This window comes from Magallana gigas, chromosome 2, assembly GCF_963853765.1.
Source record: "Magallana gigas chromosome 2, xbMagGiga1.1, whole genome shotgun sequence".
Classification (NCBI taxonomy): domain Eukaryota; kingdom Metazoa; phylum Mollusca; class Bivalvia; order Ostreida; family Ostreidae; genus Magallana; species Magallana gigas.
Genome location: NC_088854.1, coordinates 58,045,518 through 58,073,051, shown reverse-complemented (window position 1 = coordinate 58,073,051; position 27,534 = coordinate 58,045,518). Strand labels below are relative to the sequence as shown.

The 27,534-nt window shown below is 32.6% G+C and overlaps 2 protein-coding genes and 1 long non-coding RNA gene across 8 annotated transcripts; 1 reads left to right on the top strand and 2 right to left on the bottom strand.

The window, feature by feature from the left end:
• Window positions 1–2,942: 2,942 nt before the first annotated feature.
• On the bottom strand, window positions 2,943–27,112 carry LOC105332361 (roundabout homolog 2). Of its 6 annotated transcripts, XM_034447822.2 has the most exons (11): window positions 27,056–27,112; window positions 26,008–26,103; window positions 20,190–20,225; window positions 19,792–20,058; window positions 5,264–5,533; window positions 4,865–5,128; window positions 4,434–4,727; window positions 4,144–4,245; window positions 3,999–4,023; window positions 3,772–3,848; window positions 2,943–3,684 (listed from the first exon to the last, which is right to left on the bottom strand). In XM_034447822.2, the coding sequence occupies exons 2-11, from the start codon at window positions 26,075–26,077 to the stop codon at window positions 3,323–3,325; spliced, it is 1,767 nt and encodes a 588-aa protein (XP_034303713.2). In that variant the 5' UTR covers window positions 26,078–26,103; window positions 27,056–27,112; the 3' UTR covers window positions 2,943–3,322. The 6 variants fall into 6 exon arrangements, with proteins under 6 accessions (XP_034303713.2, XP_065933551.1, XP_034303710.2 ...); XM_034447813.2 differs by lacking the exons at window positions 2,943–3,684; window positions 3,772–3,848; window positions 3,999–4,023; ... (2 more) ...; window positions 4,865–5,128; window positions 5,264–5,533 and adding exons at window positions 15,262–16,634; window positions 16,720–16,796; window positions 16,952–16,970; ... (1 more) ...; window positions 17,994–18,287; window positions 18,827–19,090; XM_011435013.4 differs by lacking the exons at window positions 2,943–3,684; window positions 3,772–3,848; window positions 3,999–4,023; ... (2 more) ...; window positions 4,865–5,128; window positions 5,264–5,533 and adding exons at window positions 15,262–16,631; window positions 16,720–16,796; window positions 16,952–16,970; ... (1 more) ...; window positions 17,994–18,287; window positions 18,827–19,090.
• Window positions 9,655–12,050, bottom strand: LOC136273193 (uncharacterized). The gene is made up of 3 exons (XR_010711406.1): window positions 11,914–12,050; window positions 9,977–10,068; window positions 9,655–9,744 (listed from the first exon to the last, which is right to left on the bottom strand). It is a non-coding gene; the product is annotated as an uncharacterized lncRNA (long non-coding RNA).
• On the top strand, window positions 21,905–23,756 carry LOC117685448 (uncharacterized). The gene is made up of 2 exons (XM_066074336.1): window positions 21,905–22,159; window positions 22,250–23,756. The coding sequence occupies exons 1-2, from the start codon at window positions 21,960–21,962 to the stop codon at window positions 23,754–23,756; spliced, it is 1,707 nt and encodes a 568-aa protein (XP_065930408.1). The 5' UTR covers window positions 21,905–21,959.
• Window positions 27,113–27,534: the final 422 nt, after the last annotated feature.

The window sequence follows — 27,534 nt, the reverse complement described above, 5'->3', positions numbered from 1 at the left end:
TTGAAGGCGTTTAGAGAGGCGTTTCAAAACAGATAATCTAGACTTTTTCATTTTTTTTGCAAGTTACAAATTAACTTCTTCTTTCAAAAATTGTAAGGGATGTAAAAGTTTAAAACAAAATGTCATACAGGACTAAATCATAAACAATTTCTGATCTTCGATATCATACCTTTGAAAACCTTTATTTCTTCAAAAACTATTTACAATTCTTTTCAAGTAATCGATAACAATGTGGTATATAAGTATGCATTTCTTTTATCAATCACATGATTGTGGAATATAATTCAGATTAAGATTAAAAATTGATCGATAATTTTAGCTTTTTAAAAATATATATACATCAAAAATACAGTCTCATATAAATCACGTGGTTATTGAATATCTTAAACAACATTATCGACTATATATAAACATATAGTTCATGAATTTTATATTAAAAAATAATAGTAACAAGTTTAATGAGATAAATAAGAACTCTTTGAAAACATTTAACAATATAAGTGTAACGGGGTTAAGACATGCTATCATCCAAATAAATCACAAGTTAAGGACCCATTTGAAGCAAACTAATTTATTTAGTATGAAAAAATACATCCCTATTTATGAAACACGTTTCATATAGACAATATGACCCCCGCCTCCACCCCGCCCCCATCCAAAAAAATTTTAAAGCCAGCTTCCCAAATCGAACTTATTTAAAGATGATTGCACATTTCACAGTCACTTACTGTAACGATTCATGTACACGTATAATCTTCTTTTGAATTCTTAACAGATATAGTAAATCCACTTGTAGTCTTCCACAATGAAAAAAAAAATAGCAGTATCGCGCTGCGTGATCGGACGTACAAACAAGCTTATATACAAACAATAATCCAAAAAGGTTTTTCCGCATATCTAAAACTAAAAGTTCGAGGCAAAAAGGCAGCTTTGGATATTTTGCAGTTCGGCGTCTAGACACTTGTGGCAAACAATTGGAACCTGTAGTCCAATACCACGTATGCTACTTTCATTTTCTAATTGGAATGCATATGGATTAAGAACTAGTAAGAAGGCAAAATATGTAAATTTTGAGGATGTCCTGATAATATATGTAATCTTCATGAGAGTGATAAATGATCAGAGATATATCTTGCACGCAAGGTGCATCATGTACTTTTTGTCAACAAAAAGTTTGTTTTCTTGTCCCGAGTTCCTAATCTCTGAAATCTTCGTGGGGTTTTGGTTTTAATGTGCAAAATGTTCACCAATAATAATATTAATTTTAGGAGTGAAGTTCAAGCTCCCCTTGCTACATGTACATGTCATCTCTTGAAAAAGGTTGCAACAATGAGAGACAATCATTCAGAAAGGCGAGACACATGAGATCTGAGAAGCATGATGCGGAGAGGCAGCAGGGTGGGGGTTGTTTTAACCCTTCTCAAATTTATTAGTCAAGGAGAAGACTTCTGTGCTACCACTGAACTCAAACCTTTCAGTTATTTTAAAATATCGTTTACAAAATATATTTAACTGAACCTTTTTTCAAATTATAAACAAATTTTTTTAATACTCTTTCTTTTACAAATGTTTGAAATCCAAGGACCTCTCTTATCGATGTTTACCTGTAGAAAATTATTTGTAGCACTGCGATCAGAAAACAAACAGCTATATTCTAAATCAAAGAGACGCTAGTAACGTCACATTGAAAGCACAAGGCAATAGGGTAGAGTGTGCTCGAAGACACAAGCGTGAACGAGGCAAAATCATACCTTTGATGTATCCTCAACTGAAATACTGACGTATGAAGTTTTTTGTTCTTGCTGAAACTTAGTATCTCCATGACGCTAGTAACGTCACATTGAAAGCACAAGGCAATAGGGTAGAGTGTGCTCGAAGAAACAAGCGTGAACGAGGCAATATCATACCTTTGATGTATCCTCAACTGAAATACTGACGTATGAAGTTTGATTTTCTTGTTGAAACTTAGTATCTCCATGAAGGTCTCCGACTTAATTATGATATAAGGCAATAATTTTGTATAATATATAAATAATGCCTGTTTGGGAGAGTAACAGTTAAAATTCACATCCCTCGAAAACCATTGTCAACCTACACTTGTGACAATACATTATATTACCCGTTGCCAAGTGAGGGTAATAGGACGAATTATAGACTACGTCTGAACCTATCAGATTTTAATATTTAACATGAAGCAAAGTACCTAAATATGATTCTTTTATATAGCGCGTCATCTGATTGGTCTAGAACGTAATGTGACAGGGCGAACAAATCGTCGTGTCTCGAGTGAAATAAAAATCATGTCTCACTTCTTCAAAAATCTCGAAATTTTTCATTCCAAAGGTATGAAAAAGGCATTATGAGAATACGACATAGATAAATATAATTAAATCAAAATTATTTAATCATTTTAGTTCTCTATATATCCTTAAAACCAAATTAACTGTCTGTAATTTAAATTTATGAAATATATGTTATAATTAGATGATAATGTATGTGACTGTTGTCGTATAAATAGCTTCATTTTTAAAGTAATCAATCCATTTCACTGAGAAAAGCAGCGTTGCTTATCTTTAAAAAACTCACCAAAATATACGTTTTTTCATATTTTTTTAATTTCGATTAAATTATGGTTCAAATTAAAAACCCAAGAAATACGCGTATGTCCAAATTCTTTAAAAACAATTAAATCATTTTTTTAATAATGAAACGGGAAATTTTCTTTAAAACTTTATATTTTCTAAAATAAACAAGATATATAAGTGCAATTAAATCCTCTAAATTGCAAAAAATAAAATACATTATGTGAGTTTAGCATGAAATATCCAAAAAAGTACTTCACCACTGTGAATCAGAAACGAATATACAGTGCGTCAAGTTATACATGTACTTCAGGTCATACTTTCTCTTGTGGGTCTTAATTATACCCCCTCCCCTCCCCCGCTGTGAAGGAGAAGGGGTATACAATTTATTATTGTCCAGCACCCCTCCAATAAGCTACCCAAGCACAAAATGAACTGTTTTGGGCTAATACTTATTGTTTATTTATTGGATAGTGCATGGTAAAATAAGTGAGGCAGAACGATCGAAAAAAATTATTCCCAAGCAATGAAGAGAGAAATGTGTTCAGTAAATTATCAGTTTCAAACATGCCATTCTGTCAGATACTGTACTGTCCTCGTTGTGCTATTGCGTTTCGGCTTGTACAACATCTGACAGAATGGAAAGTTTTCGACTTTTAAATATAACTTTTTAAGTTTAGATTAACTTATGAACTTGTATAGCAGTAACATTTTGTGAGTTTTTATTAATTCAAAATTATCTAAAAATATGAGAATGCTTTGCTGGCTTTAGACAGTTGTTTCTTGGGTTTTGGAAGGACCAAAGGCTTAGATTTGGTCTCCTTGATATTTCTCGATTTTATGTCATTTGTGTTTTTACTTTCAGTATTCCCTTTATTCTGGTCACAGGCTGTCGCGGCCAATTCTTCGGCGTTTTCATATAGTTTCTTTCCTTTTTTGGTTTTTGTAAATCTACTTTTGGTTAATGGCGACTCCTTAGTTTTAGCCTGATTTAGCGTTTCTAACGTCGGACATTTCTTTTTTCTTTCTTTCCTCGAATTATTAAAGATTGGTAGTTTAAATGGATTTGACTTCGAAATTTTCTGTATTTCCTCCACATCAGCTATTATAAGAAGACAAAATAAACGTAAAGAATCAAAAGTAAAAGTTTTGATTTTTGTTATATATCAATGATTGTAAGTGCATTCACCTTTCTCATCACAGGTATAAGGCTCATACGTATGATTGTCCACAATGGCTTTCTCCTTCTCCAATGTTTCGTATGACCTGTAGTCAGTTACAGAGACAAATTTTTCAGCTGTAGAAAAAGACCAGCTTATAAAGACATCGTGTTATAAACATAAAAGGATCATACAGAAATAACCATAAAACATGCAACCTCCAAACCACTTCAAAACAAATTAAAAGAGACATTACCTTAGAGACTCTGAAGCTCTTTTAACTAAAAATAAGTAAAATTTATACTTTAAATAGAGTATGTTTATATCTATATCGTTTTCTTTTTAAAATTTTCTAGTTCTTTTTGGCAGAAAGATAACGCTGTATGTACAAATAAGAAAACCTGAGAAGTACTTGTAGGAAAGAAAACCAATAGCACAGACAGCTAGGAACAGTAGTCCTCCAAGAACGCCGCCTACGACTACGGAAGTGGAAACAGAGCTCTCTGTAAATCAAACCACAAAAAGAAAACCAAAACGACCCATTTTTTAAAACATTAATCAAAATGGATTTCCGTAGAGTTGATTCAGAGTTTGAATTACATGGAGGATGCAAGTTTTCGTGACTCACAAACAACAGAATTAAAATCTGAAAAATCAAGTATTAAAAAAATAAATTGCGTACATTACATACTTTCAAAAGTAATGTTGACATGTATGGTTCTCCTTCCATATTGATTAGCAACATTCAAAAGGTATGTTCCAAAATCATCCGACTGAATATTTGATCCGGTCAGAGTGATAGTAAAAAAATTGGTTGCTGTAGCATCGATTCTTAGAGTTATGATGGTGTTAAGAGCGCCACTCGGAAGTGCAAGAGAAGCGTTTGGTTGTGGATAAGACAGGACGAAAATCTGTCCGTTTAGATTAAAGTCATCGTCTACGGTTACTTCCACAGAGCTTCCACATGTTGTTAGTCTCGGCGAACCTATATTAGAGTATGAAACCACAATGCTTATTTGTTTAAAATCATTATGATGTTTAAAAAGAAGAAACAAACCTGCTCCATGATGTATTTTAAAACCCATATCATATTAAGTGAACTATTAGGTACTAGATACGCACAGTAAACGTATAGGAATACTTTGGTAGATTCTTTGGACTGGACCCCGTTACTGGCCACCACTTGGAATGGTCCGGTGTCTGTACACTGTGTCTTTTGGATGGTGTAGCTGGTGGTTCCATTGACAGATTGTTGCGTGGATACAAGGAGGTTGTCCCGGGACCAGGAGACGTTGGAGGCGGGATTACTGGTTACTGACGTTGACATCCGGGCTGATTGTCCTTCGGAAACCCACAGGCTATGGCCGTGGATAAATGTAGGCCCATCTTAAATATAGAATGATACCAAAATAATACGAATTCTTTACAGTTCAATGTGTACAGATAAAAAAAATCGAAACATATAACCTTAACCTCTTGCAAAATAAAGCACTTTTAGCAAATTTTAGCAAAAGTCCTTACACAACACGCTTAGTTGAAATGACTGTCGATCAATGCCCTTTACATTTTTTAAGTAGTTATTTTCTGCAACACAGGTGTAAACTCCACTCTGACTTCTTGTTAAAGAGGTAAACACAAGTGAAGAACCAGACTGCCTAAATCCGGAATATCCTGATTTGGTCCAGAAAATAGAAGTAGAAGCTGGGTTTCCTGCTGTGATTTTACACAATATCTGGACATGGTCTCCTTCCACATGTTTGACGTCAGGAAGAGATGACACAACTGGGGGATCTACAAAGATATGGTATGATAATGAATATGTTTTTTGTATTTTACAACATACATGAAAAAATTGTAACGCAAAGGCAAGGCATAATATGATTTTAATTCTAGTATCATTCAAGTATCCTTAAGAAAAGATACATCTTGTTTAAATTGTCATTTTGATTATTAATATTGTTTATTTTGAAATGTCATTGAATTTTATTTGAAATATTTTAATTGAAAACGAAACAAATTGTATGTAAGACTTTTATAAAAGCTATAGCTTGTTTTTCAAGGTAAGCTATTAAAAATTAGCGGGGAGTCAAACCTTCTTCATAGAAGAGTAGTTCTTCATGTTACTATAGGAATTGATATTTCAGTTGTTTAACTTGAAAAAGATAAATGAAAACCACGTATTTTTCAGCATAAAACTGAATCTATTGATTAGACATATATTGTCTAGATTTCAGAGTTATCGAACATTACTGAGGACCAGCCATCGTTAACGTTAAAGTAGGCATTTTTTTTTTGACATGAGTTTTAAAAAGTATTAATCTTTATTATTTATATAAACCTAAAGTTTATACTTAAACATCTAAAACCCACCTTGGCGAAGAGTTTTAAGCTTTAATAATTAAAAAATAATGCTTATTGACTGACATTGTACATCAATCTCGATGGTGACGTTTGCTTTTCCCTTTCTCCCGCTGCTGTAGGTGTTCTCTGCAAAACACGTGTATGTCCCAGAGTCTTTACGTCCAATGTTTGGGATTCGTAGAAGTTGACCATTGTATCTGAAGACTGAATTTGTCTTCGTCCAGTAAAGTGAAGTAGGAGTAGGATTTCCCGGGCTGTAGGAACACTTGATAGAGAAATTTTGTCCTTCCACGGTTTTTTGTGTCTTTGATAGCGAGACACTTGGTGGATCTAGTTATACAAAGGTGACGATGAAATTGGTTATAAAAGAAACCAAGTTAGCATTATAATCATTGTTTTAGATTTTATGAGAAAAGGGTATATCTGCATATTATTTTTAAACTCACATTCAACTTCAAGAGTTGTGTTTTCTTGGACGTTTCCCGCGATAAAATGAAATACACCGGCATCAGTCACGGTTGTGTCAGAGAAACAGACAGACAAATTAGAAATATTTATTCTACAGGAGAAAGCTCTGTTCCAGGCAGTAGGTTTTGGGAAACTCTCCTCACCAATGAATGCACATAAAGATTCATTGTTTCTTGTTATGTTCTTTGGGTCAGTAGACTTCGATATTTTGTTGAATGTGATGCAGGTATCAGCATTTACTTCACTGATGATAAGGCTATCGCAATCTAAAACAGTAACGCCAATTTTTACATTTTAGTAAATGATTAAACACTTAAAACGGCATAGTATAAAGGACAAGAGCGTACAAGGCCTGACAAATCCCCCTTCCCCCCAGAATTTTGAAATGGCATATGAACATATAAAAAATCTTTATTTTGAAACTGTGCATCAGTGCATTTAAATATATAATATAGAACTGCAATCCCTGACAAATACATGATATACAATAATACATGCACTTGCTACCTATCTCCTCTGTTTTATTTGATTCTTTCTAAGTATTACAGCATGATCTCATATCAATGCTAACGCTATTTTTATCCGACATTATGTGTACAGATCATGAACATTATGTAATTGTGTCATTATATAAATGTTATTAGATATATTTGTTCATAATAATCAAATAAAAAAGCAAAACATTATTTACTTAAAAAATATGAATTAAAAATAAAACGCCGTCTATACGATTCGAACACTCTCTCCATGGAGAAGGATGGACTACGAGCCTCCACCCATCACACTGAGCTATGTTGACACACTAGAGTACGTGTGAATAAATTTAACTCTTTGACAATTATTAATAAAGTAAAACGTTTTTGGTGAAAATCACAAATTTGACCCATTATTGGTCTAGATTTCATCTTAATAAATCAATAATAAAAATCAATATAAACTAATTCTTCAAATAAAAGTACTTTTAAGATGGAGTCAGGACCCATTCATACCTAATTTTGCAATTAAGAACAGTGAATAGTTCAAGAATTAGGCAAAAAGCGATGTGCAGCTTAATTTGGAAATCTATACCTGTCGTGTTAATAGAATGAAATCACAATATTGACTTCCATCGTGAAATTTATAATGAAAACAATGCATACAAGTCAAAAATTAATATTCTAACTTAAATTGAAATTCTTTCGTCTTCATTGCTCCGAGTGGGGAAATACAACGCCTTGTAGGCCCCTGTTCTTTACTTCAAAAGCAATAAACATGTACATCTGTTTCAAAATGTTTTTAGTGGTTGATCTGATAATATTTTGTTCACGAGACACATTAAATTGACCATTGAGTGTATTTATGTGCTCTTAAATCCTGGTAAACCCTACATTACTATTACTGTTGAATATAACCTGAAGCACATTTGCAGCTCTGTTCTGCTGCTACCTTGATAAAGAAAAACTATGGCTTGTGTGAAGAGCATTTATTAAAATTGCCAGATGAAGTTATACTGAATTTAAGAATGAAAATGTGAGACTGCCTACATTTAGTAAATTGTCAACAATGCAGCAGAAGGTGGGGCCCCAAAAATAACCCACACCTTTTACAAAAGGAAGTTATCCCTACCAATCAAACAAAAATAATATTTAGTAAGGAGGATAGAAGGGGTGGAGGTGGGCAAAACTTCCGATGCAAGCTAATTTGGAGCCAAAATTGAAATATTTAGGATCAGGTTAATAGCCTGAAAATGCTCTTACCGGTATGAGTATAAAAACCCCAAAAGACCCTTTAAATCCTCATAGTGTACAAATATGACTAATTAAATGTAACATAGTAAAAAACTATATTATACCTAAACTATAAGTATTTAGATCACATAAATTCCTTTATATACATGTACATAAATACACATTTGTTATTTTGAGGTGCATGCAATTGACTTCAAAATCTTGTTCCTTTAAATTTTTTGCTCTCGACAAACACCATCCTTTTTTTCTTATAATAGTTTTTTGGACAAAATCACCATATTAAGAATGACATGCCGAAAAAAATGTCTTAAATCCAAACGAGATTTTGACTCCATCACATCGCGCTGATTTAACAACTTTTTATTTTCAGCCTTAAAGATTGTTAATACGCGGCAGAGAAAGTAACAATCTATACTATTTTTACGTCTAAATACTATAAAGGTACATGACAGGCATTTTCTGGTCTATTGTCTTTTTTCACGTCCACTTATGGCCATGTTGATAATCTTCGTAAGTGACGTACAGTTTCAAGTAGTAAAGGTAACCTATAGTTATATAACTTTGATTTTGCATCTGATTTCTGATCCCTTACGGCTTTATCATTAATACTAGAGACCTGTATGTTGCATACTAATTTTGACAAAAGACATTCTCCAATTGATGTTTATCACCTAACATCATTTCATGCATAAGCTATACATCACAATTGAACCTTCAAAAAATTCGACTCTTAGTTTTACAAATATATGTTGATGGTTCCATTATCAAGACCTGTCCTTTGCTACATTTACCTTAGCTTAGACAGTTTATGATATAAAACAAATTAAAAGACTCGTGTGTTTCATTAAACACCTGAGCAGCAACACCAACTCTGACAAAAATAATAAAACTGTATATATTATATAAATAGTGCCTGTTTGGGAGGGTAACAGCTGAAAACCATTGTCAACCGACGCGAAACGGAGGTTGACAATGGTTTTCGAGGGGTGTCAATTTCAACTGTTATCCTCCCAAACAGGCACTATTTATTTTGTTATGCTGAATGTCTTTTTTAAAATTTTTAAGACAATTTTACTGCTTTTATATAGGAATAACGTGAATTCTACAGCGAACCGTACGCGCATAATTTTCGCGCATGTAACATTTTTTAATGTTACCCGTTGCCAAGTGCGTTGCTAACGCTGAGGGTAATAGTAAATATTATTAACTGCGTCTTAACCAATCAGATTTCAGTATTTAACATGAAAGTATAACAATGTTTATTATTGTGACCTATTCAGTCAAAGAACTGTATTCAAATAAATGAAACTTTCTTTTTATTCGACTGAATCAGGAATAATTGCTACTTACTAAGAAATGTTGGAAAATACAGCATTGTCAAAGTTAAAGAAAACAGCAGTTTCAACATCGGTTGTTTCATAGTAGTCTGCTTTCTTGTACAATCACCTAGTGAATATAACATTTTGTTTTTGTTAACATACTTAACATAAGCAGCGAAGTTGAAAATAATTAAGGAAAGAAAACTATTCCTATATAAATATAATGATATGCGATGTATCTTCAAATGCTTCCTGTTTTCTTCTTTTTTCAAACGATGAATAGAGGATTTTGTAACATTGAATAAAATTAAAAAATGCGACCAAAAATGAAATTATTTTTCAGAATACTGTGGTTGTACCTGCATGGATAGTGTTTCCTCTTACAAGTGGTACCACGCCATTGTATACATTAAAATAGGTGTCCGTTCACAGCATCATAAATGCCACCATTCTAATTAAAAATTAGATATCAGTCTTTTTCATTACATATTGTTTATCATCAAGTTCGATTTTGATATTTGGATACCTGGTTACATTTGCTACTGAATTGAAATTTAAAAATATATTTTCTTATTAATTCAAATCAATCTGTTTTTGCAAATAATTGTTTTAGATTTTAATATATATTTCTGTAAAAAAAAATATACACCCCACATATGATATGTAGAGATATTGGTAAACAATGATTGATGCTGAATTAGAAGTCGTACTCTTATATTACCTCATACATATTAGAATAGAAGTTCTCCATGCTACCGTAGTTATTGATAATTTCGATTGTGTAATGGAAAGGTAAAAGATAAAAAATTATTGATTTGGTGTAATACCAGACCGGTATCTATTCATACTACATTAGGATGCCTGCATTGTAATATAACTGTTGCGTTGTTCATGATTTTTTTTAAAAAAATACCCCTGCACATTCTTCTTTAGAACTGTTTTCAAACTCTATGCAAAATCACGATCTTGAATAATATATCATTGTCTGTTGCGTAGTTTTTCAAGTTTTGAAAATATTTTTTTTAATTATCCCAACAATGAAGCTTCTGTGGTCTTATCATTGATCAAAGGTACAAAGTTTGTCACGAACAAATGTGAATCTACACTATACGGACTGTATGCTTTGGGAAAACCCCATGGCATATAGAACTGTATTTCCCATTAAAATATCTTCTAATTTATTCTAATGCAGAATAACACATCCTTCCTACAGCCACTTTTTAAGTCCGGGATCACTGTTTGAAAATACTTGAATTTACTAAATAACAGGAAGTTTGCAAAGTAATACCACAAACTGTATTTATTTTTGGTATTTAATGTATAATGAGGGGATTATGAGCACTTTTGAATCGTTTTAAAACAGTTAATACGTATTGCTGGGTAACAACTAAAGTATAATAAAACAAATTCACATAACTGACAACGTGTAAGAAGTCAGCCTTTTTGTCCCATAAACTTTTTTGAAGAGTTATCTTTCCTTGAAAAAGAAGAAAATTATAATTTTGCCAAAATATCTGCGGTAAATGATTCATTTTTTTCATATTTCAATAAAGTTTATGAATATATGCACCAAGAGATTTGCTTGATTTATAAGTTACTTTTTACAATATCCCAATGAAACATGCGTTTGCCAGTAACTTCAATGTTAAATTCAACGTTCAATTATTTTGAAAATAATCAAATTTTGAAAAGTCCTTTGGTGTAGTATTTTGATTTTATAACACCTTCAAAATGATACCATGATTCTAAACATCGGACCATTTCTTTTTTTAGGTACAAAATGTGGTCCTTATACATTAAGTACCTTAAGAATTTAAATTTTAAGAACTTTCCATTAATTCTAATGAAGGATTTTACACACCCACGGACTTGAAGTTGAACAAGCATTCTTAGAGTATGCAAGTCCCCTACGGGCACTCCAAACTTACTTAAGGGATGTTGTTTTCTAGGCCAAATATATTTTTAGGAAAGTCCAACACCACCATTTAGCTTAGAAGTAGAGAAGCTACAAAAACGTCTGCTTACGAATTTGATTCGAAAAGCTAACATCCGGTCGTCTAACTAAAAAATTGTTTTTTCAAATCTAATTTGCATTGATTAATTACAGATTTAAGTACTTACTGCCTAGTTATTAATTCTCATGTCTTTAAGAAAATGAATTTTCCTAAATTAAGATTATAAAAACATTAATGCATGTTTTACGAATTTTTTACGTGTAAATGTAGATTTCTATTAAAAACGATTAAAAATACCAATACAATTCCATACTACAACATTTTACAGAAAAAAATCTTACCATAAATTTACTGCAGTGAAGGTGAACCGTTACGCTTCGGTCAAATGTAAAGTGACTCTAATTAAACGATACATAATTTATTGCAACGGGAAATAAATGAAAGAATTTACGACGTACATCATTGTAAGTTGTTTGCTTGAATTCTTTCCGCAAAAGGTAGTTGATAGCTATTAAATGATTCCCATTGGTTTTCATTCCGTTTTATATCTCATTTGAAACGTTTCAGATCTTGACGGTGCGCTTTGTTTCTAGACCAACGTCATACAGAGATATGCCATATATTTAGATGTAGAGGTAGCTACCATTGCAAAAAAAAAATAACTCGCTTTAGTTCTCATCCTGCAATGCTTGCTACCCTCATAACCCAAATGAAAAACAAATAAAAAACATTTTACTGTTTATATTTACATCCATCTAAAAGATCATTAAATCCAATATTCTTAAAAAGTGAGTATTATTACAAAAAACTATTGTTATTGTCCAGAACGTAACACAGAAGGAACACGTATGAGTTTTCATATAGGTGAAGGCTAGCTTGGTAACAACACTCTACATGTACTTGGAAATCTGTCTACTTGAAAATCTGAGGTCAGTCCTTCCCCCTCAAAAAATGATAAGACACAAAACAGAAATTGAAATAAATCTGTTTTTTTTTTAAATAAAAGCTTAGTGTTATAACATTACGAAAATTGAGGATTAGATAGATATACAGCATGATGGCATAATGAAGCATTGTGGGTTCTTTATCTTGCTTGCAACTCTACAATTGTCATTTAATGTTTGGTTGACAAATGCAGTTTAAACTCATCGAATTCTGATTTGCAATTCAAGGCCCTTTTATGAACAATTTAAAATGTACAGATATACAATAAGAGTCAAATGATGTGTCTTGCAATTATCATCCGTTACCAAATGTTTAACGTTCGAGATTTTCTTTCAGTGAAAACTGTTTTGTAAACACGTTAAAACCATTTAACTGCATGCCTTAATGACTGAAAAAAACTAACAAATCTCTTTTTAAGGTGGGTCGTTATATCGTTACACCATGTGTGACATCCGTTTGAAACGACATTTTGTGCTGTCGAGGTAACAGCGTTTAAATTAAACTCTTCTTACGTGGGAGATAAAAGAGTAATGAAATCACCAAAACGCTTATAAATATTTAAAATTGATCTTTCGACTAACATTGATTATCAGCTGTTTTGTACAGAAAACCTTTACTTCAAAACGCTTTCTGTTTTCTTGATATTGGCCATACACTTGTCATGTTATCTGCAGCAAATTAGTATACATACATTACCGATGATAAATGTAATAAGATGTAATATTTCACTTAAACTATATTTATAATGAATATCTAAGTCTTGAAAACTGCCCAAATAAAAAACCTGTGCAATAAAAGATTTGCAATACTGTTGTAGTGGATAATCGAAATGTAATTGGTATGCAAGAAATCAAATTAATGTATTTTAATTTTAAAAAATTATGTTTAGCAGCAATGAAGTTTTGCAAGCAAAAAAGGGAAACAACAGAATTCTGAAAAGGATCATGTTTTTCATTACCACACTTACATGTCTATGGACAGCTGTGTATGTAATAATATGCGCTTGGTTGTTTCTATTTGCCGTAAGTAGAGATTTAAAAGGCAGTTTAGCTATTAAAATGTTTGTTTTAAAGAGTTGAAGAATATGAAATTTATTAATCTAAAATACAATGAGCCAGGTTTAACATTATTTTAAGCACCACTTCCCTAAGCTGCGTTATATCTACATATTTAGTTTGAACTTGTTCCTTTGTTTATCTTTCTTAGTGATTTTTTTATTTTATTAAGGCATTAATACCACAATAAATGGTTATTTAAAAGGAAAAGAAAAATAACTCCTAAAAAGAATCTTTGATACTAACACTTTGAAATAACTCTGTACTTCTTCTTTTTGTTCAGTTTCATTTAGTATCCTTTGTTTATCGAATTAATCAATGAATATTGCTTATATTTTTGATTTTGGTGGGATTTCATCCATCCGTTTGCTTGAAAAAAAAATCTTATGTTTAAGTTTCATATTTTGGTGGATTCAATTGAAAACTATAAAAACTTAATTCATGGTTTATTTTTTAATTTCAAAATATTATAACATTTCACTTTCAAAAGACTAAAAACACAGAAAAATTTGTTAATCAGAAAATTAATATTTTTTAAACTTTCTAAAAATAAATATACTGTTAAACTTACGGGTCTTATTCTGTTGAATACTGGGCTTACTAATGGTTGCAAATGAATGCAAAAAAAAATCCCACACTTGATTGGTGTAGAGAACCACCTTAACATTAACACTCGAAATTAAACCGTTGCATTACGGCGTCAATACAAAATTCTAAAAGACATTATTAAGGTCAATAATAATTAACCCCAATTAATTTCTATAACAAACTGCAAATACCGTGGATGTATAAATGGATGATATATATTGAAATCAATGTGTAATTTTTACACAAATAAAGCAAAAAGTGAAAAATATCTGCTGTTTTCATAAGATAATTGAATTAAAAGATTAATAAAAATGATTATTGTCAAATGAAAAATGGTCAATAATGATTGAGTACAAAACAAGAGCATTATGATACCTTAATTAATTCAACGAATAAAATTACAATATGCTCGCAACTCCAATATGAAGAGGACTCGGTGATTGATTGATTGATTGATTGTCTTATTTACATTTTTAATTTAACAAATTAAGAAATTGATCGTTAAGAGTAAGTAACTAAGTAACTAAGTTATTGTTAATGTACATTAGTATGTTATATTTAAAAAAAAGCCAAAACGCCTTATATGGGAATTTGAACGTGACATCATCTTGATTATTTCGTGTAGATCGAATGACGGAAAAAATGGTTAGAAATAAATAGTGTTGATTTAAGCCATGTCAGTTATAGAGTTAAGGATCACAATCAAGTGTCCTACAAAATAGAGGGAAATTACTTGGTAAAGTAACTAAAGAGATATGATTGGCCGTTCTTATATGGTACCATTTTATATTTACCAAACACAATACAGGCAAAATGGGATAATGTCCGTCAGATACTCTCCTATATTTCTCTCTCTTTTTTTTTTTTTAATAAAAATCCATTGCTTTTGTAGTTTGTTGTACTATTTCCTCTTTACCCTTAAACGTCACATCACGTCTTAAATGTTTATCATTTTGTTTACATTATCATAGTCACGTATTTCATGTCGTAAATATAATGATAAATACGTTCTATATCGCTATCCTGTTTATATAGAAATAATTTATGATTATGATTTTTCTTAAAATTTACAATAAAATCAGATAAAAAAATAAATCAATTTTATTCTTATTAGTGTGTTACAAAAACGACATTCTTATCAATTTCTGACATTCAGAGTTGCGCAGTGATTTTTTTTTAAAATCACAAGCGAAACACCTTAATCTTAAAACAATAAAATAAAGTTTATCTTATTGTATACATGTAAAAGTAAAGTTCGGTGAAATTTTTTAAATTGATGGTTTAAAAATATGAGAAGGCTTTGCTTGCTTTAGACAGTTTTTTCTTGGGTTTCGGAAGGACCAAAGGTTTGGACTTAGTCTTCTCGCTATAACCCGATTTTGTTTCACCTTCTTTTTTACTTTTGGTATTTCCTCTATTCTGGTCGCAGGCTGTCGCGGCTAACTCTTCGGCGTTTGCATATAGTTCCTTTCCGGTTTTCGTTTTCGTAAAATTAGTTTCGGTAAATGGCGACTCATTAGTTTTAGCCCAATTAGGCGTTTCTAACGTCGAATTTTTTGTTTTCTTTTTTCCAGAATTTCCCGATTCTGTGTCATCTGCTATTTTACTTTTGGTATTTTCTCTATTCTGGTCGCAGGCTGTCGCGGCTAACTCTTCGGCGTTTGCATATATTTCCTTTCCAGTTTTCGTTTTCGGAAAACTAGTTTCGGTAAATGGCGACTCATTAGTTTTAGCCCAATTAGGCGTTTCTAACGTCGAATTTTTTGTTTTCTTTTTTCCAGAATTTCCCGATTCTGTGTCACCTGCTATTTTACTTTTGGTATTTTCTCTATTCTGGTCGCAGGCAGTCGCGGCCAACTCTTCGGCGTTTGCATATAGTTCCTTTCCAGTTTTCGTTTTCGTAAAATAAGTTTCGGTAAATGGCGATTTATTAGTTTTAGCCCAATTAGGCGTTTCTAACGTCGAATTTTTTGTTTTCTTTTTTCCAGAATTTCCCGATTCTGTGTCACCTGCTATTTTACTTTTGGTATTTTCTCTATTCTGGTCGCAGGCAGTCGCGGCCAACTCTTCGGCGTTTGCATATAGTTCCTTTCCAGTTTTCGTTTTTGTAAAATTATTTTCGGTAAATGGCGACTTATTAGTTTTAGCCCAATTAGCCGTTTCTAACGTCGAATGTTTTGCTTTCTTCTTTCCGATATTCCCCGATTCCGTGTCACTTGCTTGTTTACTTTTTGTATTCCCTCTATTCTGGTCGCTAGTTGTCGCGGCAAACTCATCGGTATTTGCATATAGTTCTTTTCCAGTTTTCGTAAAATTAGTTTCTGTAACTGGCGACTCATTAATTTGAACACAATAAGGCGTTTCTAACGTCGGATAATTTATTTTCCTTCTTCCTTTTTTCTTGAAAATATCAAAGATTATTAGTTTAAATTGATTTGACTTCGAAATGTTCTGTGTTTCCTCTACAGCAGCTGCTATAAAAAAAACAAATTAAACGTAAAGAACCAAAAGTAAAAGTATTGATTTTCGTGATGTTTGATTGATTTTATTTGCATTTACCTTTCTCGTCACAGGTAGAAGGCTCATTCATATGAATGTCTACTTTGGATTTCTCCTTTTCAAGCGTGATGAAAGACCTGTAGTCAAAAAAACCAAATAATGTTCAAGATGTACAATAAAGGCATGAAGTATTTAAAGAAACTGTGTTATTTACATAAAATGTTAACGACTAAACAAGCGTAAAAAATTTACCCTCCCCATTTTTCAAAGACATTTGTAAAACATATATTACCTTGTGGGCACTTTTCTAACTAAAAATAAATAAAAAAAACTCTATTTCAAATACGGATTATGTATGGTTGTATTGAAATAAATGTTAAGATTATTTTGGGGTATAATACCATTTGCATTTGAAAATTTTATCAAATGATAAGTCAGTTTCTGAATATAGAAAGCTGAAAAACCTAAAAGGTACTTGTAGGAAAGAAAAACAAACGCGCAGATAGCTAGGAATAATACTCCTCCAAGAACGCTGCCTACGACGACTACCGTTGAAGAAAAGCTCTCTGTAAATATAAAACAACAAAAAGACACAATTCGACCATTTTTATAAACATAAATTAAAGTGGAGTTTAAAGAGTTTGAATGGAAGCCGCGCAAGTAAAAAAAAAAAAAGGAAACAAGTTTCAAATACTGAGGATGCAAATTTTGGTGACTGTAACGAAATTATGTATTTTAAAAAAAATTACTACTTATTTTGTAGAGTGCTTATCAATTGATGCTAAACCAGAATTGAAATTAAAGTGGCATTGTCATGGTTTTGGTCAACAATTATCTTTCAGCTTTAATGTTTGCAAGACATTTCTAATAATCAACCAAAATTTGAGTGTCAATCGTTGTGTTATAAGCGTAATACAGAGCTCATAAATCTGTACATGTATTATGTAAACAAAGCTTACATCCCGTTTTCATTTATGTTTTGAATGTTGAAGTAAAATTTATGTTTACTGACTTTAAAGAAAAGTGATAAACGATAGGAACTATTTATTATGCTAAAGCAAATTCAAAAAGAGAAATATCAGCCTGAACGCAACTTTTATAAGTATATTGAACCAATTTTAACAAAAACAGGGCACGAGCCTTAGCTTGTTTACATTGCAGATAATTGCGAGCTATAACTCTACCACTGACACTCTTGTTGATCATAAGAAAGCATTTCTTGAGCATTGTAAACAATAAAAATAGAGAAATAAAATTTTACCAAAATCGTGACCATGCTCAATAAAAAAAACAAGCATTCTTTAAAAAAAAAAAAAAAGACCCAGATTGCATACTACTTGATGTGATGTTTACGTAAATCATTATTCTTCCATATTGATTTGCAACATTCAGAACGTATGTTCCAAAATCATCCGAGTGAAGATTTGATCTCGTCAGTGTGATTGTGAATAAATTGGTTGCTGTGGGATTGACTCTGAGAGTGATAAGGGTGTTCAGAGCACCATTAGGGAGTGTCAGAGAAGCGTTTGGTTGTGGATAAGACAGGATGGAAATCTGCCCTTTAAGATTAAAGTCACCGTCTACGAGAAGCTCCACAGAGCTCCCACATGTTGTAAGTCTTGGCGAACCTGTGTTAGATTGAAGAGACGAAATTACCATTTGTTTGGTCATATCAATAAGAATAAACAAAACCGCTCCATGGTATACATTTAAACCTAAGGTAGTCTATCCATAACTATAATATTTCATATCTAATAGATTGCAAGTTTAATCACTGAAATGTTAGTGTGATTTTAATGGGTTTTTTAAATAATAAAGATTAACCAAAAAATGAATATTAACAAAGTAATTTTCTCACATTTCTCTTGGTAAAAAGTAGCAAAAGCTTTCCCTTTCTTCGAATATGCTAAAATATTCATAATTTACCAAACATATTTTCAGAAAATGATTTTTTTTTATTTTCTTAAAGGGCAGACAGTTTTAAGTGCAAAAAAATTATTTAATTTACTACATACATAATCCCAATTTTGGTTTATGTCAGCCTTAAAATAACTTAAAAATATGTATTTGATGTAGTATAGTTTAATCAAAATTGTTAAATTTGCCTTAGTTATGGATGGACTACCTCAAATTCAGTAAACAAATCTACTAGGTACAAGATACGCACAGTAAACGTATAGGAATACTTTGGTAGCTTGTTTGGACTGTACGCCGTTACTGGCCACCACTTGGAATGGTCCGGTGTCTGTACACTGTGTCTTTTGGATGGTGTACCTGGTGGTTCCATTGACATATTGTTGCGTGGATACAAGGAGGTTGTCCCGGGACCAGGAGACGTTGGAGGCGGGATTACTGGTTACTGACGTTGACATCCGGGCTGATTGTCCTTCGGAAACTTTTAGAGCTTGGCCATAGGTAAGTGAAGGTCCGTCTTATGTAGTGCATATTACCATAATAAATGGATATTGTTAAAGTTCATTGTGCGTAGATAGTACAATTTTTAAAAGAAATCAAGAAGTACTATCCTAACACCTTACGCAAATAAGAACTATTAGCAAAGTAAATACCTACACAACACGCTAAATAGGAATGACTGTTGGTCATTGTAGTTTAGACAATTTATCAGCAATAATACATTAATTATGTTTATATTGTCATAAAGAAATTTTGATTTATAGATATTACTTATTTTGACAAGGGACATGAAATTCGTTCTCTAGACTATATATATTAATTGGAATAAAATGAAATTATACTATGAATAAAGCCTGAGCTTGTATGCCAAGATGAACTGTTCGGATATGGGTAATTTGAGGAGCTGAGACATTCCTAATACATTAGAATAATAATTCTTAATGTTACCTTAGTAATTGTGCAATGCAAAAGTTAAATGAAAACGTATTTTCCAGAATCTCTTCTTAAAACATATAATATCCAGAAAAGAGTCATCGAACATTGCTGAGGATCGGGAATCGTTAACGTTAAATTATGAAGTCTTATGATGACATAGCTCTTTATTGTTAATACTGACCTACATGTAGGTTTATATTTGATACTTAATCAACAACTTAAATGCCACTAGGGCGAAAAGTTTATGCTTTAAGAATTAAAAAATAACCATTATTAACTGACATTGTACATCAATCTCGATTGTGGCGTTTGCTGTCCCTTTTTTCCCGCTGCTGTAGGTGTTCTCTGCATGACAGACGTATGTCCCAGAGTCTTTACGTCCAATGTTTGGGATCTGCAGAAGTTGACCATTGTATCTGAACACTGAATTTGTCTTCGTCCAGTAAAGTGAAGTAGTAATAGGATTTCCCGGGCTGTAGGAACACGTGATAGAGAGATTTTGTCCTTCCACAGTTTTTTGTGTCTTTGATAGCGAGACAGTCGGTGAATCTAGATATATAAAAATGGCAATTAAATCAGTTATAAAAGTAACAAAGTTAGCACATCCACATGGTGATTTTTTAATGAATTAGATTTTGTTGCAGAAAAACAAAATAAATGTAAATATTTCCAGAACTTACACTCTACTTCAAGAGTCGTGTTTTCTTGAACATTCCCTATGATAAAATAAAAAGCATCTGCATCAGTCACCATTGTGTCGGAGAAACAAACGGACAAATTATTGATATGTATCCTACAGGAGAAAGTTCTGTTCCAAGCGGTAGGTTTTGGAAAATCCTCATCACCAATAAATGCACATAAGGGTTCATTGTTTCTTGTTATGTACACCGGGTCAGTAGAGTTCGGTTTGTTGAACGTGATGCAAGTGTTAGCCTTTAGGGGAAATTGGGGTAAATGGGACACTGGGGCAAGTGGGACACATAAACATTTTCTCTATATAAATGAAATGCAAGTTATCGCCCGTCGATGGAAACCCTTCAGCGATCAAAGTTATCTCCCCGCGCGTCCTTTTCAAGCAAATTTACCAAGCGTGAAATTTTACAAAACGAGACAGCATCCTCTTTTGATGAGTACAGAGGTACAAATGTAAGCTAATACGCAGTCCTTATTGCTTAGAAGAGGTTAAAGACTTTATCACCTCTAATGTTTGTTATTTTTTCTGAAAATTACCAAACAATTCACAAAAAGACCTTGTATAGACAGGTCGACCTTCATATAATGTTTTTCGTCTGTTTTGAGATGTTTATCAATTCACGATATAAATTCTATGACATTTGAATAAACACTACGTTTTTCCTTGGCAAAAATTTTTAATGTTATAGATGACGACATTCTGTTGAACGCTTTGCCAACTTGGTAATAATAATATGAAGGCTTAATTCTTAAACTTTAAAAAAAATGTGAAATTAAATTGGTCTTTAGGATTTTTCACACATTCATATCTCCCAAAATGTGCCTATCCTCAAAGAATTATTTATTAAATGCTTTTCTAAAATTGATGTAATGCATACACAGTTTTTAATTCATTATGACGTCACGATTTCACATATTTTTAGTTGTTTAGCCTGGTCACGGTGTTTATAATTTTAATGGTTAACTCAATAAATCAATTGAAAATGAAAAAATGCTGTGTTTTTAAGGAGTATTTTTCCGTATCATTAGCCAATACTTAATTTATTAAATATAATGTAGGAGAATTTATATTGAGTAGCATGAAAAGAGGGCTATTGCTTTTCTTCAAGCAATTGGGGTTTGTGGGACACCATACTTTTTTTCACGTTGTAATGATTCATTGCAATTAATGATTGTATAGTGTAAAAGAAATTCGATTTTATTGCCTTGAGTTGGTATAATAGAGGATTATATATGATGAATATATAATTTTTTTATAGGCGTCGGAACCGGGGGGTGGGGGTAGGGGGATTAGCCCCCCCCCCCCACCCCAAACTTATTTTTGCAAAGTTAGACCTAGCCATTAGCCGCATGGCATCAGGAAGGGGCCAGCCCCCCCCCCTTTTGTCTCGCAACAAACATAATTGTTCCTAAATTTACCTTAAAACCTTAATACAATGAACTATTAATAATGATATTGAAAAGTGGAAATTATACTAGCCCCTCCCCTTCTCCCTCCTTCCCCCAGAATAGGAATTTCAAAATTTAGGTAACATTTTATTTTGGAGCTATAGGTATACGTTATAGGTATATCCCCTTAGATGTTTTATTTTATTATTTTTTTTTTTGCATCTGTCTTTTTTGGCTTATGAAGATTTCTGATGATTCGTCTAGCGCCCCCCCCCCCACTTTCAATTTGCTTCCGACGCCATTGTTTCTTATATTCAAAAATCTTATAAACCCATTTTTAATAGAGCGTGTTACTGAAAATTTTAGATATGGCCAGAAGAAAAAAGAATGAAAATCCAAAACAAGGGAAATGGTCGATAGATTCGATAAAGAAAGCGGTTGAAGCTGTCAAGATAAAAAAGATAAGCATACGTAGGGCAGCTGAACAATTTTACGTCCCAAAGTCTACGCTAGAGAGAAGAGTGAATGGAAAGAGGCAAGTTGACGACCCACCCTCCAAACCAACTGTGTTTTCTGCAGACCAAGAAAATTAGCTTTTGGGTCACATTTTAGAAATGGCTAAATAGGGTTTTGGTATGACAATTGATGATATTTGTAGAACCGCATACGCCATGGCAGAAATGTTGAAAATTAAGCACCCTTTCAGTAAAACCAAAGCAAAAGCAGGATATGATTGGTATGAGGGCTTCATGCGTCGACATCCACAACTAGCAATTAGAAAACCCGAGGGACTCTCAGCAGCACGGGGTATGATGTTAAATAAGCATGTCGTGACGTCCTACTTTCAACTGTTAGAGGATACAATGAACAAGTTAAAGCTTTTTTACAAAGGGTCTCAGATTTACAATGTTGATGAGACTGGAATAAACACTGTCCACACGCCAGCGAAGATCATAGGACTGAGGGGCACACGAGCTATCCACAGCAAGACCAGTGGCGATCGGGGAGAAAATGTCACAGTGGTTATCTGTGCCAGTGCATCTGGGTCATACATTCCTCCCATGATTATTTTCAAGGGACAACGCTTAAACAGAGGTTTGGTTGCAAATGCCCCTCCAGGCGCACTATTTGCTACCAGTAAGTCTTCATTCATTGACAGAGAGCTTTTTGAGCACTGGTTTAAATACCACTTTATGAAATATCTTCCTTCACATCGACCAGTTTTACTGATAATGGATGGACACTCATCTCATATCAGCTTGGAAATACTTCAGCTGGCCAAGGAAAACGAGATTGAAATTCTCTGCCTACCACCCCATATAACTAGTGAACTTCAGCCTCTGGACAAGTGCGTGTTTAAACCACTGAAAACAGAGTATAACAAAGCCTGCATGCAGTTCTTGAAAGAAAACCCAGGGCGGATAGTAACAAGATACGACTTTTGTGGACTGTTCACGACAGCCTATTATAAAGTTTGCACAATGCTTAATGCTGCTAGCGCCTTTCGTGCTACAGGAATTTTTTTCCCTTTCAACCCCTCAATAATACCTGAAGAGGTGTTTGGACCATCCATAGTTTCTCATTTACCAAGTCAAGAAGGCGACTGTAAACCTGAAGAAACTAAGGCATCTGATCAGGAATCCACCTGCATTGAAGCTGAATCAGATCTGACGTCTACTTCTGCTGATTGCACAGTTCCGTGCGCATCAGGCGATGTTCTTTCTAGTCTTCTAAAGGTTCCCTCATTTGAAAAGCAGAGAAAGATACCTACTAGCAAAAAATCTCGAAGAATCACATCAGCACGTTGTCTTACAGAAGATGAAGTAATTAAGGAAATCGAGGACAAAGAAAACGAAAAAGAGCAAAACAGAATTGAGAAGGAAAATCGTAAGAAATTGCGAGTCATAAAGAAACTGAACAAAAAGGACGGAAAATCAGAAAAGCTGAAAAGGAAAAAAAGGAAGGATAAAGCAGAAGCAGAAGAGGAAAAGGAAGCAGATTTTTGTAACTATTGTCATGGATATTACTATGATGATGACTCTGATGACGAAGACTGGGTAAAATGCTCTGACCAGGGATGTAATCGATGGTTTCATGAGTCTTGTACTAGTTGTTTTGGAAAAGAGGTCGATGCATTCAAATGTGATGCTCACAAAACTGTTTGATGTCAGAACTTATGTTTGTTCAAAAGATAAATTCTTTAGAGGTTATTTTATCTGATAACTCAATTATTTTGAATAAAATTGAGCATCTTTATTGTATTTGAAATTTATCGTTGTAATATTAAAGTGGTCAGTAGAGTTTAGCTAAGTAACCTTCTAAGACCTAGTATACAATCTACAGAATGTACTCCAAAAAGATAAACTCTCAATCAAAAACTTTCGAATCAATTTCTGATTTTCTCTAAATACTTTGAAAATTATAATATTAAAAGTGCCATTTTATGAATAATTACATTAGATTAAAATAATTTTTACACATTGTTTGATTACTTCTTTGGCTGCGATATAATTAATTTTCATTATCTATAGCCATCGATGACTTCATCCATCTTGTGTCGAAAATGATCGGTGAATCATATGAAATGTTCATGAAAATGAAAGCTGAAAACCGTAAAAAGGTTAATAATAGATCGTTTAAAAAAAGGATTTGGTATTTTCTATAAATTGCATAGAATGAAAAGATAACATACATAGTTATTATGTTTAATTTTATCAGCAAAGGCATTTAATTTACGTGCATACGATTGTCTAAACCATAAAACCTTTAGCACACACATTAGTCATAAAAATCACCTCCATGTGTAGGCGTGGCGGCCTAGGTATATTGAATATATTATGTTCAAATCCTTAACAATTGTCTTTGACTGAATTAAAAGTGTTCACAAGTTTAAAAAACACAAACGTATCAATGACATTCTGTATTTGAACGGTTGTCCCAGTTACCCCAACATATAGGGGTAACTGGGACAATAAGAAACAAATATAAACTTTTTTTGTTTGTGTTTATCCATTGATAACAAAACAAAACTTTGCTACCGTTTTCTAACATAAATGCAAAACAGTTTAATGCGTTTATGAAATATGAGAATTCCATCATCATTTTTGAGTAGTTTGAAATTTCATCGAAAAGTGTCCCATTTACCCCAATTTCCCCTACTTCACTGATTATTAGACTTTTGCAATCTAAAATAGTAATATTGTTTACATGTAAGTAATTGAATTTAACACCAAGGACACTAAAATTAACTTTAAAAGCAATAAGAATTTATATCTGCTTTTAAGTATTCCTAATAGTTGGCTTGATACAAAATAAGAACGAACTGGTCATTTTAAAAAATCCGTCATTTTTTATGCAAGTTGTTGTAATCATGAGGTAAGCGACTTTCAAATCCTGTTACTTCTGCTTTAATTGAGCTGAAATATTTCATTTCTTGATATATAATATCATCTTATCTAATTTTATAGAGAAAATCACAAGATTGAAAAATAAATACCAAAAATTATTTTATCAGATACAAACGAGATTTGACTTCTTCACTTATTTTTCAAGTTATTATTCCCACCCCTGCTTATTCTTGTCAGAGAAATAAACAATTGATACAATTCTTAACTCTACATAATTATGGAGTTTATTATATACATGCAATGCAATTTCAGGTCTAGAATCTATTTTTTATTTCCGTATATGGTCAAGTTATTTATCTTCGTCAATATCTTTGAATTTCTGGAACCAACTCATAGTCATACATTAAAACTCGTTTCTTACGAACAAGGATAGCGCGATTCTCGAATATTGTGAAGTTTTTTTGAGTCCCCGATAAGATTTCTTAACAAATCTTTGCAAAATTTAACGGTAACAACGAATTCGGATATATCAAATTTACGCAGTTAGCGAACTGATTTTTAATTCCTTAGAGGTGAAAAATAACGAATTTTAACACTTTTATAACGAATTTCGTTACAATTTAAAAATGTATGCACTTCCATTTAACATAATAGCTTGAAGGAATTTATTTTCATATCAATTTTTCGACTCACAATCCGATTATTAAAGGTATCAAAGTAATGTATTTTTATTCTAAGACTCAATTAGCATATATTATAGTCTGGTGAAAGAAAACATGTAAATAGTGAATAAGCTATACTTATTATTACGAATTCATTATAAAGATATAACGGATATAACGAAGTAAATCCATTGGTTCCTAGGACTTCGCTAGAACCGAGTTTTACTGTAGCCGTGAGTTTTGCATCTGATTCCTGATCCCTGTATCATAAGATTCGGAGACATGTATGTTACATACAAATATTGACGTAAAACATTCTCCAATCGATGGTCATCATTTAAAACCTTTCATGTATCTAAGCAACATTACACACTCGAACCTACTTATATGAAATAAATGATACTTACCAAGAAAAGATGGAAAATACAGCATTGTCAAAGTCAGAGCAATGAGAACTTTCAACTTTTGTTGTTTCATAGTTGACTCATTCCTTGTAAATTGACCTAGTAATCATTTTGTTATAATAAAAATTATGTATATTTGCTGTGAAGATAAAATAATACATTTTCATTGTATTTTCATTGTATAATGATAATAATTATGATGCACCTTCAAATGCTTCCTTTTTACTTCTTCAATCAGATGATGAATAGACCATTGAGTAATATTGTATAATCTTAAATATAACGATTAAAACATGATTTTTTTTCATAATACTGTGGGTGTACCAGCATTGACAATGTTTCCTTTTATTAGTGGTACGCCATTGCGTTGAAACATGAGCAAAAAGTGCCATGTTACAGGATCATATATCTATCCATTCTGATTAAAACTTAGATATGCATATGTCTGTCTCATTACATAATGCTTCACGTCAAGCAAAATTTGTTAATTTTCATACATTATTATCTTTGCAACCTTAATGAAATTTAAAAATATATTTTCTTTTATAAACAGTTCTAACTGCTTTTGCAAACAAAACTCTTTATCCCAACAAAGAAGTGTTTTGGTTTCTGTGGTCTGATTATAAAGTTTCTAACGAACTTATTCGAATCGATAATATACGGGTTATATGTATGCATTGTGAGAAACGAATTCCTGACATGTATTAATAGTTTGAAAATACTTGAATTCAAGCCTTAAAGTAATGCCAGAAACTGGAGCTACTTAAAAAATGTTAAAACTATCCGTTAAATGTAAGGCAGAGTTTTGTACTACTCCCTACTTTAAGACTTAGAGTATTGCATAAGCAATACATGTCACATTCAATCACTTCCAATTTACTTAGGGGAACCCCCCCCCCCCCCCAAAAAAAAAAAAGAAAAGAAAAGAAAAACAAAACCAAAGAAAAAACAACGAAAAAAAGGAATAAAACCCAGAAAGCCGAAATAAAAATTATGTACATTACACATACATTCATACTTATACTACCTCACCTTACAGTATATTCCTTACCGAAAATTTGCTGCAGTGAAGATGAACCGCTACGCTTCAGTCAAAACGTAAAGTGACTCTAATTTATTATTAAATGAAACATGAATAATTGCAACGGGAAATAAAAAACAGATCTTTGTGAGCTGTTTGGTCAAACTCTTTCCTCAAAAGGTACTTGATAGTCAGTAAATGATACCTATTCTTTTTATCCCGTTTTATATATTATTTGAAGCGTTCCTAATTTTGACCGTGTGTGTTGTTTTGTGGCCCACGTCGTACAGAGATTTGTCACAAATTATGATGTACAGTGTTTGATATTGCCCCCTTTGGTGTTTCTTTAGGGCGTTAAAGTAGCTAGCAGAGCAGAGAAAATACATAACCCGCGTTATCTCTGTCTGTCTGTCTGTCTGTCTGTCTGTCTCTCTCTCTCTCTCTCTCTCTCTCTCTCTCTCTCTCTCTCTCTCTCTCTCTCTCTCTCTCTCTCTCTCTGTGCAATACTA